A 21,141-nucleotide genomic window follows, 5' to 3' on the forward strand; every position below is an offset into this window, starting at 1 on the left:
GGAATACCTGAAGGCAAACTAAGCATACAGGTAGATTAAATAAGCATCTCATGACTCAATCCATCTATCCAAAATACATTATTTTAGGAGAGAGTTATTTTAGTCAGTCGTGTAGCCATTAGTGAGTTACCCATGCTCTGGTAAATAACCCCCCACCCATGTTCATGCAAGTAACTCTAATTAAACTCAGTCAAACACACACACACACACACACACACAAGACACAAAAGACGAAGAAGTAAGTTAGCTGGGAACAAAGTGGTCAGCAGAAGTGGGAGGGTGAGGATGAAAAAGGGTAGTGTGGTGGTAAATATTATAAAAATACACTGCAAACATATGAAATTGTCAAAACAAGCTTCTTGATTTGTGATCTGTCTTTATAATGAAGGCATTTAGGGCTATGAATTTTCCCCTTATGACTGTCTTTATTGAGTCCCATAAGTTTTGGTAGGTTGTATTTTCATTATCATTCAATTCTAGAAATTTTACAATTTCTTTTTTTTATTTCTTCCATGACCCATTCATTGTTTAAAAGTGTGTTGTTTAGTTTCCAGGAGTTGGTAGAGTTCTTGATGTGTCTCTTGTTAATTTCTAGCTTTAAAGCATTGTGATCTGACATGATGTAGGCAGTTACTTCAATTTCCTTGACTTTATGAAGGCATGCTTTATGGCCTAATAGATGGTCAATTTTGGAAAACTGAGCATATGTACTCTGTAGAGTTGGGGTGGAAAGTTCTATAGATATCCGCTACGTCTAATTGATCTATGATGTTGCTGAGCTCTATTATTTCCCTGTTGATTTTATGCTTGGATGATCTATTGATGATAGTGGATACTGAAGTCTCCAACTATGATACTGTTGGTGTTTATTTCTGTTTTATTGTTGAGTAGATTTTGTTTTATAAACTGTGATGCTCATGTGTTTGGCGTATATATGCTTATGATGTGCTCATGTTGGATCATTCCCTTGATGAATAAGAAGTAGCCTTCTTTGTCCTTTTTGATTACTTTTGGTTTGAAGTCTATTTTATCAGATATATTTTTTAATTTATTTATTTGAGAGAGGGATGGAGACAGAGAGGGAGAATGGGTGTGCCAGGGCTTCTAGCCAATGCAGATGAACTCCAGATGTACACGCACTACTTTGTGCATCTGGCTTACGTGGGTCCTGGGGAATCGAACTGAGGTCCTTTGGCTTTGCAGGCAACCGCCTTAACCACTAAGCCATCTCTCCAGCCCAATTTTATCAGATATTAATATAGCAACACCTGCTTGTTTTGATACTAAAATGTAGTAAAGTTGGAAATATATAGGACACAGGAGAACAAAAAAGAGAAAAAATGCCTATTTGAAGATCCATTTTATCATATTCACTAACTAATGGGCATCTCATATGATCATCAGTTCTTTGGAATCAAACCTTTGAGAAACTGATAAGACTGTGTTGCATGTTAAAATACATCTACAGATTCTTTGATATTCTTTAAAAAAGTATGTATAACTCCTCCAGCCATGCTGTCTCCTGCCATCATGAAGCTTCCCCTCAAGACTGTAAGAATAAGACAGAGAGATAACTACAGTGCATATCAAAATTAATTTTTATAAAAGTCTACTAGAATAGTTCTTTAAGAGCAGACTATCTTACACAACTATATTCTGGGAAATACAAAACTAATTAACCTCATCAAGATTCATACACGATGTAGTTTAATACTAGGAATGCATTAATTATACAAAATTTCACTGTCAGTCTGTCATTTCTAATCCCTCACCCCCAGTACTAGGGATTGAGTTAGGACCTTCTACCTCACATTTTACTATTAAGCCACATTCCCAGCCTTTTCAAATTTTATTTTCAGACAGGGCCTTACTAAGTTGCCCAGGCTGGCCTCTAGCTTCTGATCTTCTTGTCTCAGCCTCCCAAGCAGCTGGATTATAGACATCTAAAATTTTGAAAAAAATCAACAATATACATTTATAAAGCAATGTACTTCAGATTTGAAATAGTGAATAGGTTACTAAAACAAAGCTGTGACTTTGAAAACTAATAAAACACTTAAAAACTGATAGGGACAAATAGGGAGGGAAGGTTGGAGTGAAAACTAAAGCATTTCACAGAATGGGACAGAAAGTATGTCAAGCACCAGAGGAAGGGGAGAAGTTCTGTGGCATACTGCCTTGTGGACATGAAAAAGCCATTACACTCATGAACTCTTAGCAGCTGTGGTTTCTCGCATAAGATTGAGCCACTAATACCCCATCATGAATGAGGAAGGAACTCAAGAGACATCACTCCTCCTAGAGGAGCTACTGACAGTGGTTGATAGGGAGGAGGAGTCATATTCCTTGGTGATACAGGCATTGGTAAGTTGCCCACACTCTAGTCAACAACCTCTTACCCATGCTCATGCAAGCAAACCTAATGAAACTCAGTGGGTCACATAACACACAAAATAATAGTAATAATAATAATAATAATAATAATAATAATAATAATAATAATAAATGTCAGGTGCCAAACGAGTGATTATCCTGGTGGAACAACTACTCAGGTTCAAAGCTGAACATCTAATCAGTGGTGACACTTAGTGTACACAATAAAGAAGTCATTTAAATATAAATTCCCTGCCAAATGACATAAACTAACTTTAAGCAAGTACTATGTTTTATTTTTTTCTTTAAAAGTTAAGTCCTACTGTAGGACATATTCAATAATATATGGAAACTCTACTGAGTCAACAAAAAAGTAAAATTAGTGGTTTAGGGTGTTCTAAGAGGTAAAATATTCTAGAAATGTATCTGTACAGTTTGATGAAAACAACATATCCTAAGGGTTTTGTAGCACAGATATTTTATGTTTTCTTTTCATAAGAACAGCACAAACAAATGCATCTGAGTAAATGTAGGTGATTCCGTGTATAATTCACTGGTCTGAGGCTGCAGTGAGCGTCATTCTGATTATGTGGACTGTCCCTACTCTGTTTAATGTGCTGCTCTGCACTGCTGCCCTAGCTCACAGGAGACACAAGAACACTGCTGCTCTGGGGCTGCAGCCTGTCATATGAAACAGACCACGCACCCAAACAGCTCTTCTCTAACTTCCAACTGGAAATTGCATCCTAGAACCTTCCGCTGAGTGGCAAATGTGTGCACTGAGACTTAACTCCACTTGGGATTAAAAGAACTAAGGCCAGGCATGGTGGCACACACATTTAATCCCAGCATGTGAGAGGCAGAGGTGGGAGGATCACTGAGAGTTCAAGGCCACCCTGAACTATGTAGTGAAATCCAGGCCAGCCTGAGCTAGTGTGAGACCCTACCTCAGAAAACCAAAAAATCAAAAATAAAAACAAAGCAAAAATCTATGAATGTCAAACTAAATGGTCCATTTATCTGAGCCCTGATTTTGAACACAAATAACCACAAACTTCAGGCTCATAAGCTAGGTATATGTATTTTACAGAAAAAAACAGAATTTGTTTTCATGCCAGTTCGTAGAAAAACTCCTCTCAAGACAGGAGAGCCAGTCATCATCTCAGATAATAAATAGCTAGTAATGTCTTCAGCAGGGTGGAAACATGAACACTTAGATATACAAATTTCAAGTGACAAGAGAAAGCAGAAAAGAAGAAGTGAGTTGCCTTTCAGGTTTTTTACCTTGTCTGCTCTTACATAAGCTCTGCCACATAAATACATTCTTATCACTCCAGAAAGTCCTCATCTTGCTAAGTAACACATTCTAATTTTGACATTTAGATTCTTTCAAAATTTACCTTAAGAAAATGTACTCTAAGAGCAATGAAGTTCTAATGTTTGTGTGTGTATATATATATATAGTTCATTTGTAAGCAGTGAGAATGAAAATGGGCACACCAGGGCCTCCAGCTGCTGCAAACTCCAGATGCCTGTGCCATTTAGTGCATCTAGCTTTACGTGGGTACTGGGGAGTTGAACCTGGGTTGTTAGACTTTGCAGGCAACTGCCTTAACCACTAAGCCATCATGCCAGCCCTAGTAATTCATTTATAAAGGTAGTATTAGTAACATTAAGGACTTTTTTTTAAAAAAATTGAAGACATATATCTGATTCAAAAGTGATCATGTTAAGTTTTCATCTTTGTACCATACTTTCATAGTTAGCTCAAATATAGTTTAAAATTTTTATTTATTTTTTATTTGAGAGAGACAGAAAGAAAGAGGCAGAGAGAGAATTGTCATGCTAGGACCTTTGACCACTGTAAATGAACTCCAGACTCATGCACTATCTTGTGCACCTGGCTTACATGGGTCTTGGGGAATTGACCCTGGTTACTTCAGTTTTGCAGGCAATGCCTTAACCACTAAGCAATCTCTCCAGCCCCACTTTTAGGTTTTTGAGGTGGGGTCTCTCTTTAGTCCAGGCTGACCTGGAATTCATAATGTAGTCTCAGGCTGGCCTTGAACTCAGGGTAATCCCCCTACCTCTGCCTCCTGAATGCTGGGATTGAAGGGGTGTACCACCACCACACTGGGGTCAAACACACTTTTAATTCGCACTTTAGGCTTTGTTCCCCAGATCTTATGCAAATAAAAGCTCAAAGGAATTCTCCAATGCTGACTAATTCAATATTTATCAAACTGTGCCACCTACCAGATAGGAGGTGATCTCATGGGAACCTAGGAGTGGGGAAGGTGACACTGAATTAAGTGAAGAAAATGTTCCTGTTCATTCTCATCCACTTCCTCTGACTACATTAAGAAAGTCTCAGTTTGGTGCCAGAACATTATCAACACTACACTGCAATCCTGGCTACCCTCCCTTTTTAAATAGAGAACATCCAGTCAGTGGCTCAGAGCATTTAGGAGCAATCATTTCTAACTTGAAATCATTGACACGTGTTTATTTTTATCCATGTGTCTACTTGCTGTTTATGGTGAGTGCTACCAACTTTTAACTCATTGTTATTTCAAGACTCCTTTAAAAATAGTTATCGTGCCGGGCGTGGTGGCACACGCCTTTAATCCCAGCACTCGGGAGGCAGAGGTAGGAGGATTGCCATGAGTTCAAGGCCACCCTGAGATGACAGAGTTAATTCCAGGTCAGCCTGGACCAGAGTGAGACCCTACCTCGAAAAACCAAAAAAAAAAAAAAGTTATCGTGATCACTGAAGAAAGACATGTTATATAGGAATCATGCAGATGTGGCCACAATTTGGATGAAAAACATTTGTTTCAGAAACACAACACTAATCCATCTGATCAGTAAGGAAGTACTTGATATATACATGCCATTTGTTTAACTGTCATGAAAGGTAGAGGACATAAAAAAGATAGGAAAGTCACAGGAGGAATTAATTCAAAATGAGGTAATCAAAAAAAGATTCACAGACAAGGTGACATTTGAGCTAGAACCTGAAAGACATGCAGGAAGAAAGAAAGGAACAAGAGAAAAAGCATAATATAGGCCTGATTGGTAGCAAATCCAAATCCTGATTTTGTGTGTGTATGTGTGTGCCCACAATTTGGATGAAAAACACTTGTTTCAGAAATACTACAATGGGGCTGGTGAGATGGATTGCTATTTAAGGCACTTGCCTACAAAGCCAAAAGACCCAGGTTTGATTTCCCAGGACCCACATAAAACAGATGCACAAGGTGACATATGTGTCTGGAGTTCATTTGCAGAGGATGGAGGCCCTGGCACACTATCTGCCTGTTTTTTCTCTCTCTCAAATAAGTAAAAAAAAATTATATTTAAAGAAAAACCTACACTAAATTAATATGATCCATTTGTGTGTGTGCACATGTGTGTATTGGTATTACATATATAAAATGTGTTAAAACCCATCAAAATGTACCATTAAATAGACATACGTTACTGAATATAAGCATTTCCTCAATCATTGGATACTATCTCTGACCTATGTAGTGTAAAGCCTTTGAGGTTTCAGGCTTAGATAGCTGGTGAGGAGAAGGCTAATACCAACAAAAGGGAAGTCATGTGAAAGACACAGGAACAAGACCCATGCAAAAGCCGCATGGAAACTTAAGTTTTTGCTAGCTAATTAAAAAATATTATTGAAGAAAAAAAGTTTCCACAGAAGTACCTTGCAGTGGTGGATGCTGCCGCCCTCAGAAGCCAGAGATTACAGGGAAATCCCAGTGAGACATTGGTCAGGAAGTCTCCTGAAGCTCCCAAAGAAAACCTGGCTATTTCCAAGGTTCTTAGTTGCCTACTAAAATAGATGGCAAGACCCCATTGCTGAAGATACCACAGGCTTTGGTTGCAATGAGAACTCAAGTGCTAACTGAGCTGGAAGGTCCTTCCTGCTTATCTGTCATAGTGCTGGAAAGTGCTATGCAGACTTATAGGAGAGAAAAAGTAATAACTCTTAAACAGCAAAGGACCCCATGAGCTACACAACTGCCCATCCAGGCAAGATGTACCTACTCATGAAATGGTGTCATGACTATTACAGGGGTAACCATCTGCTCTTGGATTGGATTTGAGGCATACTCTATGGAAGAAAATTCATGCCTAGTACTGAAAACCTAGTCAAATAACTATGGCTAGAAAGGTCATAGGCCCTTGGTGGAAGCTACTTCTGCTAACTGGGTATGTTGTGCACATCCAATTGCTCTCAGAATATATATGTTTATGCCCCTAAATTCATAATGCTCTTACCTATGGTCAGAGAAGCTTCTTTCTGTAATTGGCAGTGACTACTGAAAAGACTCAAGACTTGTCAACGTGCTTAGAAGAAGTTACTGTTGAGTGTTCAGAGCTAAATATGATATCTATATTATTCTCTCCAAGGCTCAGGGAATATTGTGGGAGAGAGGGGAGGAAGAAATGTGAATGACTGGTATAAAATGCTGTCTTCCAGACACCAAGTGGCTGTTGCATTCATGACTTCACAGTGAATGTGATTACCTCCAGGAGACCTGCACAATACCGAGTTCAACATGGAGGATGAAAGAGGGACAAAAATGAAAAATGAATCAAAGTAGAAGTGAAGTCCAGTGGAAGTTGGATGGGGAAAGGGACAAGAGAAGGTAACAGGAGGGGATTATGGTCAAAATGTGTCATATATATGTATGAAAAGTGTTAATAAAGTTTTAAAAAACTTTATACAATAAACTCAATAAAAGTTGGCCAAGTATGGTGACACATGCCTTTAATCCCAGCACTTGGGAGGCCGAGGTAGAGGATCATTATGAGTTTGAGGCCAGCCTGAGACTACAGATTGAATTCCACGTCAGCCTGGGCTATAAGGAGACCCTACCTTGAAAACAAAAAAAACGATGTGTACTAGTAAACAAAAATAATAGATTTACATGTCTACTTAGTAGTTTTACTTTGGGAATAGAATTTACCTAATTTTTTAAGACTCTATCTACTAAAAGTAAATGTTTCATCCTCCAATCCTTGCCACAAACAACATGGCATTAATGGCACTTACACCTAAATAGTTCCTAAAGAACAGACAGGACATCTGCATGGGAATGTGAGTGATACTTGTAGACTGGACATGAAGTGAGGAAGCCCAAAAGGCTCACATATGGACAGCTTAGTCCCAGCTTGTGGGACTATTTTTGGAGGTTCTAGGGAGTTTGGGGAGTGGGGCCTGGAAGAAGTAGGGCACTTGGGAGGTGTATGCTTGAGGGCCATATTTTGTTAGATGTCCTCTGCCTTCTTGTCCACCATGAAGTGAGGAGCTCCACTACAAGTTCCCTCTGCCATTATATTCTTCCTCAGCAGGGGCCCAGAAGCAGCACACAAGACACACACTGAAGCCTCAGAAACCATGGGTTAAAATGAAGCCTTTCTCTTCAGCTGTTTATGTCCAGGGTTTTCCAACAGCAACAACACTTAACAGAATTTAGCAAAATGGTTTGATACTAAATTCAACAATTGGATCCTGTTTGAAATAATTCAGAAGTTTTTCTTTAGCCTGTAGTTCTTTTCAATAACCTGAGAGCTTACATTTATGTAGTTATTAGATAACAAGATATATCCAGGTGGCTTTTATCATATTTTATAGTTTAAAGAATTCAAAACTAGAAGTGGAAATCACTATAGTAAAAGAAACACCATTATCAACAAGTCTTTACTTGCCAGGTTCTTAAAATGCCATCCTAAATACAATCAATAATAACCATAAAATCAAATTCAAAACATGAATTAATTATGGTTGAGGAAAAGCATCAAGAGACTGGGAAGAAAGATACTCCTCTCCCATAAATTAAAACATTCAGACTCTTAAGAGACAAGTGCATCCTTAATATTAATATTTAATAAGGAAAATATAATTCTTTTCTTCTACCAGTGAATTCTCAGTAGATCTTCCTTCATGTTCCAGACAGCGTAACTGGACAGCAAAAATGGGCTAATGTATGGAATTTTTCACAATTGAAAGAGGATGTATTTTGAGTAGAATAATTTTGAAACTGGTATTCTATGTTTACAGGATGGCAATTAGAAAATGGGCTTGCTGATTTGGTAAATTTAGGAAATGCTATATAAACCTTCCTTTGGTCATTAAATCTATCAGCACAGCAGTGAATTTTGAGGAGCCCTGCCTTTACAAGCAAATCAAGAGTTAAACTTGTTCTGCATGCACAGACCCAGGGTTCAACTCCCCAGCATTGAAGAATAAAAATAAGTTAAACCTGGTTTAACCTAGTGTGTTCCCTGTCAGGTGCCATGGCACACTGTCTAGGTGAATAAACATATTAAATTGCTTTAGTACAGTGTCAAGATGAAACAGCTGCTGGAAAAACTGTTTTATCTTTTTTTCAAGTTTCCTTAAACAGGAGACAGAACTGAGGCCTAGCATGGGCAAGGAACTGGGTTGAACCCACCTCCTGCCCTGCCCAAAGGGCTGAAGATGTAACTGGGTAGTATTTCATCCTCAGCACTTTCACTAAAGCAAAACAGTCACACAGACAACTGAGGCCCAGAAACATCTCACTTGTTGAGCAGCAAAAGGGAGAATATGGAACCTTATTCATCCTCCTGCCAGAGCAGGGTCCACTATTTAAATAAAATAGGACTCAGTGACCTTCAACTGACAACAAATTCATTTACATTTAACATACGGGTCATGGTGTCACGTTTTTTTGGTTTGTAAGTGGACTCCTGTGTTTTTAATCCTTTGTTAAAAATTGGGTTCCTCAAAAATGATATACACTTGAGGTTTGTTACTCGTTAGCAATTCTCAGGAATGACTAAATTAAGAAAGATATAATCATTAAAATAAGGCATTAGGACTTAGGGTAAGGTGTTTTCATTTGCTTATAACTTCTGTCAGCTCCTCAATCACTGGATTGACTATCAGGTGGTGTTAGCACGTAATGTTGACACGTGACTTATAGGTCCTTATTAAGATAAACTAATACAATTTAAATATCCAGAACTTATATCTACACAGCCAACCACATCGAAATGGATTTTTTTTTCTTTCTGTAGTTCAGAGCTTTTACACATCAGTTTCCTTTGCTTTTATAACCACTAAGAAAAAAGAAGAAGAAATTTGTTCTGACTAGTCTCTAAATCTGATTTTTCTCCAGTTCACAGGATAATGTGACCGTAGCCAAAAATCACAATTTATTTAGTTTTGTAAAAGTACAGCCTCCTGTCCTTCCCGCCCGCCCCCTCGGAACAGGAGAAAGCAGTAACTAGTTATGTTGCAACTCGAAGAAGGCTCGGCAATCAAAGGTGATGATGGTTACAACTTCCGTGTGCCCCGTCCCACTTCCTCCTCGTAAACTGGGCAGCGCTCCGGGGCCCCTGCACAGGTGCACGAGCTCACCTGGCGCCAACCATCCAGGCACCCCGCAGGGGAGAGACCAGACGCCCGGAGTCCAACAAAGACGCCGGGGCGCGACCTCCCCTCCCCGGCCCGGCGCGGCGCCCCGCGCGGCGGCTCTCGGGGACTCCGGACCGCCGGCTCCCGCCGGGCCGGGCCCCGGGGACCCCGCGCAGCTCCACGGACACCCGAGGACGCCCGGCGGCTGCGGGCGGGGCCGGGGCGGGGACACCCCCGACGCCACCGGAGCCGGCTCGGCCCGCAGCCCCGCTACACGACCGCGCCGGGGGCGGGGACGCGGTTACCTGCCGCGGCCTCCCTCGGCCGCTCCCCGCCGGCGCCGCTCTCCTGGCAACCGCGCAGACACACGAAGGCCGGCGGCGGCCCAGGCGCCTGGTGACAGCTACCAGCGTGCACCGCGCGCGCCCACGCCGGCGTCGACGTCGACGGCCGCGGTCCCGCCCCCTCCTCCCTCGCCGCCCCGCGCTGGTCGGCGCCACAGCGCCCTCGCGTGGGTGATCGGGGAAGCGGCCCGGGGCGCCAACTAAGGGAGCAGGCGGGAAAGGAGATTTGAAGACTGCTTTGAAGTATCATTTAAGTGATTGACTTAGGCACTATGTAGGGAATTCCTCAGTGTTTTATACGAGTAATTTCAGGCTTAGAGCTTGTGTCTAGAGTCCTTTCAATCATACCAAGTTACTCCTATCTTAATGAACTCTTGCTCAGACCAAGAAAATCATATATATATGTATGTATGTATGTATGTATGTATATGGCTCAGGTGTCACATTTTCTGAATATATATATATTTGTGTGTGTGCATTTTAAACTAAGGAAATACCAATTAGGAAAAGAATACTATTATGAGAGTTTTATGTATTTCAACATAATGTATCAATTTTTAGTCATTGGACAACCTTGATAGTTAAAGGTGGATGACAGCATAAAACTGAAATATTGACCGCCAAATATTACATTATTTGATACCAAATAGCGTCAACTTCTATTTTGCTTTTATCCCTGTTTTTGACATTTTATACATGGATATAATGTATTTTGATCTTGTTCCCCCATTACCCTCTGTTATTCTCTTCCCCTTCCATTAACACCCTTCTCTCCCCATTAATCACCATGAATGTTAACGATTTTTTTTTTTTTACCCATTGAGTTAAATCGTGATGCTTGCATGATCAGGGGAAGGTTGCTTACTGTGGAATGGGCGACTTGCCAGTGGCCACATGAGACCACTCCTGTCTTCTAGCAATCATGACTTGTCATTAGCTGCTCTGACAGGTGTGGTGTCTCATGTATCCTTCCCCTGAGGAATTCCATCTATGATTTGGAATTATTGTGATGGAACAAGAATTTATGCAGTAACATGAATAACTTTCAAACTACCAAAGACTGATTTTAGGAAAATTGCATGAAGAGCTGGAGAGAAGGCTCAAAGGTTAAAGTGCTTGCTTGCAAAGTCTGACTGATGACCCAGGTTCAATTCCCCAGTACCCACATAAAGCCAGATGAATAAAGTGGCACACACATCTGGAGTTCATTTGCAGTAATAGGAGGCCCAGGCATGCCCATTCTCTCTCTCTCTCTCCTTGCAAATAAATAAATAAATAAATTTTTCCACAGGCCATTTATTTTATTATTTTTAACTTTTTTATTGACAGCTTCCATAGTTATAGACAATAAACCATGATAATTCCCTCTCCTCCCCCACTTTCCTCTTCACACATCCACTCTTCATCATATCCCTTAGTCTCTCTTTTATTTTGATGTCATCATCTTATCCTCTCCTCTCTTCCTTATAGCTCCTTTCTACTGATCTCTACTACCAATTTTTACCCCAACTCACACACAAGTCTAAATATTTGTAGCTAGGATCCACATATGAGAGAGAATATGCAGCATTTGACATTCTGGACCTGGGTTGCCTCACTTAGTATAATTCTTTTCAGATCCATTCATTTCCCTGCAAATTTCATAATGTTGTTTTTCTTTACTACTGAATTGAACTCCATTGTATAAATGGACCACATCTTCATTATCCACTAATCAGTTGAGGAACCAGTTGAGGCCAGTTCCATCTCCTAGCTATTGTGAATAGAGTAGCAATAAGTAAGTATGTGCAGGTATCTCTAAGGTAGTGAGAAGAGTCCTTAGGATATATGCCTAAGAGTGCTATAGCTGGTTTTTATGATAAATCTGTTTTTAGCTATCTCAGGAACCTCTACACTGATTTCCACAATGGCTGTACCACTTTATATTCCCACCATCAGTGTAGAAGAACTCCTCTTTTTCCACATCCTCACCAGGATTTATTGTAACTTGTTTTCTTGATGATAGCCATTCTGACAGGAGTGAGATGGAATCTCAAAATAGTTTTGCCGGGCGTGGTGGCTCACGCCTTTAATCCCAGCACTTGGGAGGCAGAGGTAGGAGGATTGCCATGAGTTCGAGGCCACCCTGAGACTCCATAGTGAATTCCAGGTCAGCCTGGGCTAGAGTGAGACCCTACCTCGAAACCCCCCCCCAAAAAAAATAGTTTTAATTTGCATTCCCTGATGGCTAAGGATGTAGAGCATTTTTAAGATGTTTGTAGTCCATCTGTATTTCTTCTTTTGAGAACTCTTTATTTAGTTCCATAGCCCATTTTTAAATGGGTTATTTAATTTCTTATTATTCCATTTTTTGAGGTCTTTGTATATTCTGGATATTAACCCTCTTCCAGATGTATAGCTGGCAAAGATTTTCTTCCATTCTGTAGGTTATCTCTCTGTTCTGTTCACAATGTCCTTTGCTGTACACAAGCTTTGTAATTTCATGAGGTCCCAGTGGTAGATTAGTGGTTTTATTTCTCCAGGCACTGGGGTTATATTCAAAAAGTCATTGCCTATGCTAATATGTTGAAGGGTTTCCTTTACATTTTCCTCTAGCAGTTTCAGAGTTTCAGGTCTGATATTAAACTTTTTGATCCATTTGGACTTTGTCTGGTTTTGGTATCAGGGTAATGCTGGCATTGTAGAAGGAGTTTGGTAGTATTCCTTCCTTTTCTATGTTATGAAAAAGTTTGAAAATCATTGGTGTTAGTTCTTCAGTGAAGATCTGACAAAATCCACTCATGAACACATCTGGACCTGGACACATTTTAGTTGGGGGATTTATTATGACGGTTTTAAACTCTGTGCTTGTTATAGGTCTGTTTAAATGATTTAGCTCATCTTGGTTTAATTTTGGTAGGTGTTGCAGTCCGGTTCGCATTGCTGGTAGAAATCACCCAACCAAGAGCTGCTTCTGGGAAAAAGGGATTTATTTTGGCTTACAGGCTTGAGGGGAAGCTCCACAATGGCAGGGAAAAACGATGGCATGAGCAAAGGGTGGACATCACCCCCTGGCCAACATAAGGTGGACTACAGCAACAGGAGGGTGTGCCAAACACTGGCAAGGGGAAACTGGCTATAAAGCCCATAAGCCCTCCCCCAACAATACACTCCCTCCAGGAGGCATTAATTCCCAAATATCCATAAGCTGGGGAGCTTAGCATTCAGAACACCTAAGTTTATGGGGGACACCTGAATCAAACCACCACAGTAGGTCATATAAATCAAATAAATCATCAATTTCTTTCAGATTTTCAAATTTAATAGCGTATATGTTCTTAAAGTATGCCCTCATGATTTCTGAATTTCATTGATATCTGTTGTAATGGTGCCTTTTTCATCTCTAATTTTATTGATTTATGTCTCTTCTCTCTTTCTTTTGGTCAGATTTGTTAAGGGACTATCTATTTTGTATATCCTTCCAAAGAACTAACTCTTTGTTTCATTGATTCTTTGTATTCTTTTTATTTTTGGTTTCTATTTTGTTAATATATGCCCTAATCTTCATTATTTCTTCCTTTGTACTGATTTTTGGTTTGTCTTGGTTTTTTTTTTTTTTTTTTTTTCAGTGTCTTAAGATGAAGCATTAAGTTGTTTACTTGTGACCTTTCTAATTTCTTCCTTTTTTTTTTTTTTTTTTTTTTTGGTTTTCTGAGATAGGGTCTCACTCTAGCCCAGGCTAAACCTGAAATTCACTCTGTAGTCTCAGGGTGGCCTTGAACTCAAAGTGATCCTCCTACCTCTGCCTCCCGAGTGCTGGGATTAAAGGCATGTGCCACCATGACCGGCTTTCTAATTTCTTAATATAGGCACCTAAAGCTATAAATTTCCCTCTTAGGACTGCCTTCACTGTGTCCCAACAGTTTTGGTATGTTGTATTATCATTATCATTTGATTCTATGAATTTTTTGATTTCCTTTTTGACTTCTTCATTGACCAATTCATCATTTAGTAGTATATTGTTTAGTTTCCATGATTTTGTGAATGCTCTATAGCTTTTCTTTCTGTTTATTTATAGTTTAATTCCATGGTGATGAGAAAGGGTGCAAGGAATTATTTCAGTTTGCCAGTAGTTGTTAAAATTTGATTTGTGTCCTAATATATGATGTATTTTAGGGACTGTTCCATATGCTGCTGAAAAGAATGTATATTCTATAGCATTTGGATAGAATGTTCTGTAGATATCTGTTAGGTCCATTTGTTGTGTGAGCTAATTTAATCCAGATGATTCTTGGTTTATCTTCTGCTGGGATGACCTGTGAATTGATGACAGTGGGTTATTGAAGTCGCTCACTACAATTGTGTTTGGTGTTTTCTATGACATTAAGTCTAATAGTGTTTGATGAATTGGGAGGTCCCATATTAAGGGCATATATGTTTAGAATTGTAATGTTTTCCTATTGGAGTGTTTCTTTAATCAATATAAGTGACCTCCTTTATCTTTCCTAACTAATGTTGGTTTGATATTGTCAGATATTAGGATAGCAACACCTGTTTGTTTTCTAGACCCATTTGTTTGAAATATGGTTTTCCACCCATCCAACCTAAGATGATGTCCATCTTTTATGGAAAGGTAAGTTTCTTTGAGGCAATAATCAGAAGGATCCTGCTTTTTAACTCAGTCTGCAAGCCTGTGTTTTTTTTGGTTGGGGCATTGAGGTCATTCATGTTAAGAGTCATTATTGAAAGGTTTGCTACATGTCTGTTTTTGTGCCAGTATCATGCTGTTTTTGTTACTATGGCTCTGTAGTATAGGTTAAAATCAGGTATGGTGATACCACCAGCCTCTTTTTTGTTGCTCAGTATTATTTTAGATATTCGAGGTTTTTTGTGATTCCAAATGAATTTTTGGATTGTTTTTTCTATTTCCATGAAGAAAGCCTTTGGAATTTTGATAGGGATTGCATTAAATGTGTAGATTGCTTTAGGTAAGATTGCCATTTTCACAATATTGATTCTTCCAATCCAGGAACAGACATGTAGATCAGTGGAACAGAATAGAGGACCCAGATGTAAGCCCAAGTAGCTATAGCCACCTGATATTCGATAAACATGCCAAAAATACTCATTGGAGAAGAGACAGCCTCTTCAGCAAATGGTGTTTTGAAAACTGGATATATATCTGCAGAAGGATGAAAATAGATTCTTCTCTCTCGCCATGCACAAGAATTAAGTCCAAATGGATTAAAGACCTTAACATCAGACCTGAAACTCTGAAACTGCTAGAGGAAAAAGTAGGGGAAACCCTTCAACATATTGGTCTTGGCAAAGACTTTCTGAATACAACCCCAATTGCTCAGGCAATAAAATCACAGATTAACCACTGGGACCTAATGAAATTACAAAGATTTTGCACCACAAAGGACACAGTGAAAAAAGCAAAGAGGCAACCTACAGAATGGGAAAAAATCTTCGCCAGCTATATATCTGATAGAGGATTAATATCTAGGAAATACAAAGAACTCAAAAAGTTAAATAATAAGGAATCAAACAAGCCAATCAAAAAATGGGCTATGGAGCTAAATAGAGAGTTCTCAAAGGAAGAAATACGAATGGCATATAAGCATCTAAAAAAATGTTCTACGTCACTAGTCATCAGGGAAATGCAGATTAAAACTACATTGAGATTCCATCTCACTCCTGTCAGATTGGCCATCATCATGAAAACAAATGATCATAAATGTTGGCGGGGATGTGGAAAAAAAGGAACCCTTCTGCACTGCTGGTGGGAATGCAATCTGGTCCAGCCATTGTGGAAAACAGTGTGGAGGTTCCTAAAACAGCTAGAGATTGATCTACCATATGACCCAGCTATAGCACTCCTAGGCATATATCCAAAGGACTCATCTCATTTCCTTAGAAGTACATGCTCAACCATGTTGCTGCTCAATTTATAATAGCTGGGAAATGGAACCAGCCTAGATGTCCCTCAACAGATGAGTGGATAATGAAGATGTGGCACATTTATACAATGGAGTTCTACTCAGCGGTAAAGAAAAATGAAGTTATGAAATTTGCAGAGAAATGGATGGACCTGGAGTGGATTATACTAAGTGAGGTAACCCAGGCCCAGAAAGCCAAGCGCCACATGTTCTCTCTCATATGTGGATCCTAGCTACAGATGATTGGGCTTCTGCGTGAGAATGAAAATACTTAGTAGCAGAGGCCAGTAAGTTAAAAAGGAGACATAAAGGGTAGAGAAAGGAAGGGAAGAGGATACTTAATAGGTTGATATTGTACATATGTAATTACAATGAATGTAATGGGGAGGAAATATGATAGAGAATGGAATTTCAAATGGAAAAGTGTGGGGGTGGGGAGGGAGGGAATTACCAGGGGATATATTTTATAATCATGGAAAATGTTAATAAAAATTAAAAAAAAAAGAAAGGTTTGCATTTATTCTTGCCATTCTTCTTGTTTCATAGTTCTTGCAGTTTTTTCATTACTCTCTTGTAATAACTACTATTTGAGTATGGTTTATTTTTTCCTGTTTCCTCATGCGTATGTTTTTCTTTCTCTTCAGCATGAAGGATCTGTTCACTTATTTTCTGTAGAACTGGCTTAGTGGTCATATATTCCTTTAGTCTGTTTTTGTTCCAGAAAGTCCTTATTTCTCCATCAGTTTGGGTGGATAGCTTTTGCTGGAAATCCTGCCTAGCAATTGTTTATCTTTCAGAACTTAGAATACATTGTTCCAGGCCCTTCTGGCTTTTAAAGTTTGTGTTGAGTAATCTGCTGTGATCCTGATGGGCTTGCCTTTGTATGTGACTTGATTTGTCTCTCTAACTGCTTTCAGTATATTTTCTTTGCTTTGTGTGCTTGGTGGTTTAATTATAATATGATGGTGTGAGGTTCTGTCTTGATTTTGTATGTTTGGCATTCTCAAGGCTTCCTGTATCTGTATTGTTATCACTTTCCCTATTTGGGGGAAATTTTTTCTTCTATGATTTGTTGAAAATACCTACTATGCCTTTGGAGTGAAATTCCTCTAGTATACCCTGAATTCTTATGTTTGATCTCTTCATAATGTCCTGAATGTCTTGAAGTTCCCATTCATGCATTCCTGTAAGTTTGTCTTTCTCTTTGTTGGACTGTATTAAGATCTGATCTTCTCATTTAGATATTTTGTCCTCTCCTTAATCCATTCTACTGGTGAGACTTTGTAAAGTTTCCTCTCTCTCTCTCTTTTTTTTTTTTTTTTTTTTTTTTGAGGTAGGGTCTCACACCAGCCCAGACTGGCCAGGAATTCAGTATATATTCTCAGGGTGGCCTTGAACTCATGGTGATCCTCCTACCTCTGCCTCCCCAGTGTTGGGATTAAAGGCGTTTACACCACACCCAGCTTGTAAAGAGTTTTCTATTTGCCTTACTCTGTTTCACATTTCTAATATTTCTGATTAGTATTTTTTCATTATTTCTATTTCCTGACTCATGTCTTGTTTTGACCACCTTATTTCATTAAGCTGGTTTCCTGTGTTCTCTGGGCTTCCCTCAGGGGTTTGTTTTCTTTGATTTCTCTGTTTTCTTATTTGATTTTTTTGAACTTAGATATAATCATTTCTTTTAAAAAAAAATCTTTGTTAGGCATTTTATCTAAATCTATCACACTGGAGGTCATTTGGTGGAATTGTATTGTCTTGATTTGTTGTGTTTTAAAAAATATTGTAATGTAGAGATTTTTGCATCTTGAGTTAATTTGATGCTTGGGTTTCTAATATCTGCAGTATTCTTAGACATGTAAACCTGACCTTAAATATCTCCAAGGTAGGAGTTTAAGGTGCCAGGTGTGGCTCTTATATTACTCCCAGAGTAACAGCAGGAATGACTCTAAGTATTGAGTTTGCTCTGCAGGTATTCTAGTAGGTTGGGTGGAGCACATTACGGGCAACTTCTTAAAATCAACTGAGCAATATATGCATTCAATCAAAACCAGCACAGAATATTTATGCAAGCGTGGGGATTAAAATAAACAGATCATCTAATATAGCCAAAGTCCCTAGAGGTGTGTGTTGACCCACACCCTTGATCCTGCCAGCTGAGAGGCTGAGATTTCTGGTAAATGGGTTCCAGGTCAGCCTGGTGTTGATTAGACCCCACTCCCAATACTGACAGAAGAGAAGGACAAAGGCCCTATAAATCAAGAACTGTCAAAGGGAACAATAGTCATCACCAAAATACAGCTCATTTGAGCATGATAAAGCTGACCAAGAATCCATCAATCAAGTATAACACACAACCTGCCCTGACATCCAACGAGAGATTAGCACTTCCAGCGCAGGCCTGCATCCCTGTCTTTGTGTAAGTAGGCCCAGTTGCCTTTTGGGATGGCTTCCAGCCTCCCTGAGGCTGAGTGCCCACCTCAGTCCCTCTCTGTTGCATGTAGACTTGCTTAAGCTGCTTCAGTCGCTGGATCTGGTGTTCTGATTGTTTGTGCTGGGTGCAGTGTGGCTGGGAAGTGGATGCGTTCTCCAGTGGTTTGCAGGACTGGCGCTTGGGAGAAGGGAGGATGACTGGAGTTTTTTTGGAGCTTCTCAATGGGTCCTGTGTTCGCCTTCAGTAGCTGCTCAGCTGGTCCCTGCTGTCTTCCCCTTGGGTTTCTTGACTTTGAGAGGAGGCTGGCGCGAGTGGACAATCCTTTCACCTGGCTTCTGCTCCTGTCTACTGGGCCAGGCTGGACCTGGGCCTGCTGGGGTCTCAGGGGGATTCTTCTTGCTAGAAGCTCTGGGTTACTTGCTTAGAAATGTTTCAAGTCTGTTTAATGTGAGGCAATTATGATTATAAAATGATAAAACTGAACATTAATACAGAATTTTCTTTACACAAGTCATCATTGTTTTCAATATATTTTTATTTTTAAAGACAATTTATATATTATTTTATTTTATTTTATTTATTTGCAAGCAGAGAGAGAGAGAGAGGAGAGAGAGAGAGAATGGGGGCGCTAGGGCCTCTAGCCACTGCAAACGAACTCCAGATGCATCCACCCCCTTGTGCATCTGGCTTACATGGGAACTGGGGAATTGAACCTGGGTCTTTGGCTTTGCAGGCAAGCTCCTTAATCACTAAGCCATCTCTCCAGGCCCTTTAAAGACAATTTTAAAGAAATTTTTGTCTTAAAACAAAACACTTTTGTTTTTATAGGAGTTCTATTGAAATTCTACAGAGGTCTGATATAATATTTACATTTCTTCATTTCAAGTATTTATCTATACCTGTTTCCTTTACTGTATCAAACTACCAAAAATGTCTTATAGTAATAATAATGTAGTTATGATTTATCTGAGTCATGGTTTTACTTAAGCAAAAATAGTGGAAATGTGCATGTGGAAATGATCTCATCTTCCTTTTTTTTTTTTTTTGAGGTAGACCAGTAACTCACCCTGTAATCCCATGCTGGCCTCAAACTCACATTCTCTTTCCCCAGCTTCCCAAGGGCTGCGATTAAAGGTATGTGTCACCATATACAGCTATTACCTTTATTTTATTTTTAAATTCTCAGAGGTTAGTCTTGTAATTCAAGATACTACATTCACACTTCCATGGGTAACAAGTAGCTTCCTTATGTTTCTGCAAGCGTTTCAATCTGAGAGTATGTCTAAAATGAGAGAAGTGATGCCAGCTTACTCTTGGGTTAACTTAACTGCGAGGGTAACAAACAGGACACCACTTTGAACCTGGGACAGTACCCACCTCTAGCGCCTCTGCTGTTAGGGCATCCTACCCAAGCTAGACAAAAGACTGTGCCGCTAGTCTGGTTAAAACAAATATTTATTTGAAAGACGGAGGGAGAGAGAGAGAATGGCACACCAGGGCTTCTAGCCACTGCAAATGAACTGACACAGGAGCTACTTTGGTTTACATGGGTACTGGAGAATCAAACGTCGGTCTTTAGGCTTTGCAGGCAAGCGCTTAACCGCTAAGCCACCTCTCCAGTTTCCAGTCTGACTTTTATAATGTTTTCCAGCGGGGCTGACGCCCATGAGCCCCCACCGTGGAGGACAGCTTGGTTCTCTGAACCCACCTTTGCAGTTGGGGTGGAAGGAGCTCCCAGGCCCAAGGCCCTCGCGGCTGCGCGCTCCGGCCCGCAGGGGGCGCTGCGAGCCAGGCACGCCCGAGCGCCGCCTCCTCCGGCCGCACTTGCCGCCCCGCAGCGGGTCTGGGGCCCGGTGCGCGCGAACGGCGGGCTCGGCGCTGCGTGGGACCCGGCGCCGGCTATGGCGGTGTTCGTGGAGGTGCGGAGACGGCTGCAGAGCGCGCTGCTCATCCTGGGGTAAGAACCGGCGGGAGAGTGGCTCCTGGGCCGAGCGCCCAGCTCAGCGTCCAGCTCGCGGGGTGGGTACGCGGGGCTGCAGGGCGGTCGAGTACGAGGGTGCGCGGGAGGCCGGGGACGCGGGAGCGCGGGAAGCCTGGGGCGCGGGAGCGCGGAGCCGGGTGGCGCGGGAGCGCGGGAAGCCTTGGGGGCGCGCGGAGCCGGGTGGCGCGGGAGCGCGGGAAGCCTTGGGGGCGCGGGGGCGCGCGGAGCCTGGGGCGCGGGAGCGCGGGAAGCCTGGGGCGCGGGAGCGCGGGAAGCCTTGGGGGCGCGCGGAGCCGGGTGGCGCGGGCGCGCGGGAAGCCTGGGGCGCGGGAGCGCGGGAAGCCTGGGGCGCGGGAGCGCGGGAAGCCTTGGGGGCGCGCGGAGCCGGGTGGCGCGGGCGCGCGGTCGCCGGCGCTTCCCTGGGCGCTGGGGAGTTTTGAGCGCCTTCCCCAGTTTGCTTCCAGCATCTTGAATGAGGTTCTCTCCTTTCCTCCTCCGTGTAATTCTTCTCTGCCAGCATCTCTTACCATTTTAGAAATGCAGCGTCTCTGTGCCTGCAGAGTTGAGATTTTTGACAAGATAGCCGGCATTACACTGCTTGTTGACGTTTTGGGAACACAGAAGTAAAGCAGCCCAGGAGTTTCCAACAAAGCAATGCAAAAAGTGTCTTC

The 21,141-nt window shown here is 41.1% G+C and overlaps 2 protein-coding genes across 9 annotated transcripts in view; one reads left to right on the forward strand and one right to left on the reverse strand.

The window, feature by feature from the left end:
* Positions 1–10,181, reverse strand: part of Dop1a (DOP1 leucine zipper like protein A) — a 95,188-nt gene extending 85,007 nt beyond the window's left edge. For all 6 annotated transcript variants that reach the window (XM_045160775.1, XM_045160776.1, XM_045160777.1 and 3 more), the window contains exon 1: positions 10,096–10,181. The gene's annotated coding sequence lies outside the window, so the exon portion shown is untranslated. The remainder of the gene's footprint in view (positions 1–10,095) is intronic.
* A 10,149-nt stretch (positions 10,182–20,330) lies between these two features.
* Positions 20,331–21,141, forward strand: part of Ube3d (ubiquitin protein ligase E3D) — a 200,799-nt gene continuing 199,988 nt past the window's right edge. For 2 of the 3 annotated variants that reach the window (XM_045160991.1, XM_045160994.1), the window contains exon 1: positions 20,369–20,446. In XM_045160991.1, coding sequence (XP_045016926.1) covers positions 20,391–20,446 — 56 coding nt within the window. In that variant the 5' untranslated portion in view covers positions 20,369–20,390. Of the gene's footprint in view, positions 20,447–21,141 lie in introns of all 3 variants that reach the window. The other variant, XM_045160992.1, reaches the window with a different exon arrangement.

Source organism: Jaculus jaculus, chromosome 10, assembly GCF_020740685.1.
Source record: "Jaculus jaculus isolate mJacJac1 chromosome 10, mJacJac1.mat.Y.cur, whole genome shotgun sequence".
Lineage (NCBI taxonomy): Eukaryota > Metazoa > Chordata > Mammalia > Rodentia > Dipodidae > Jaculus > Jaculus jaculus.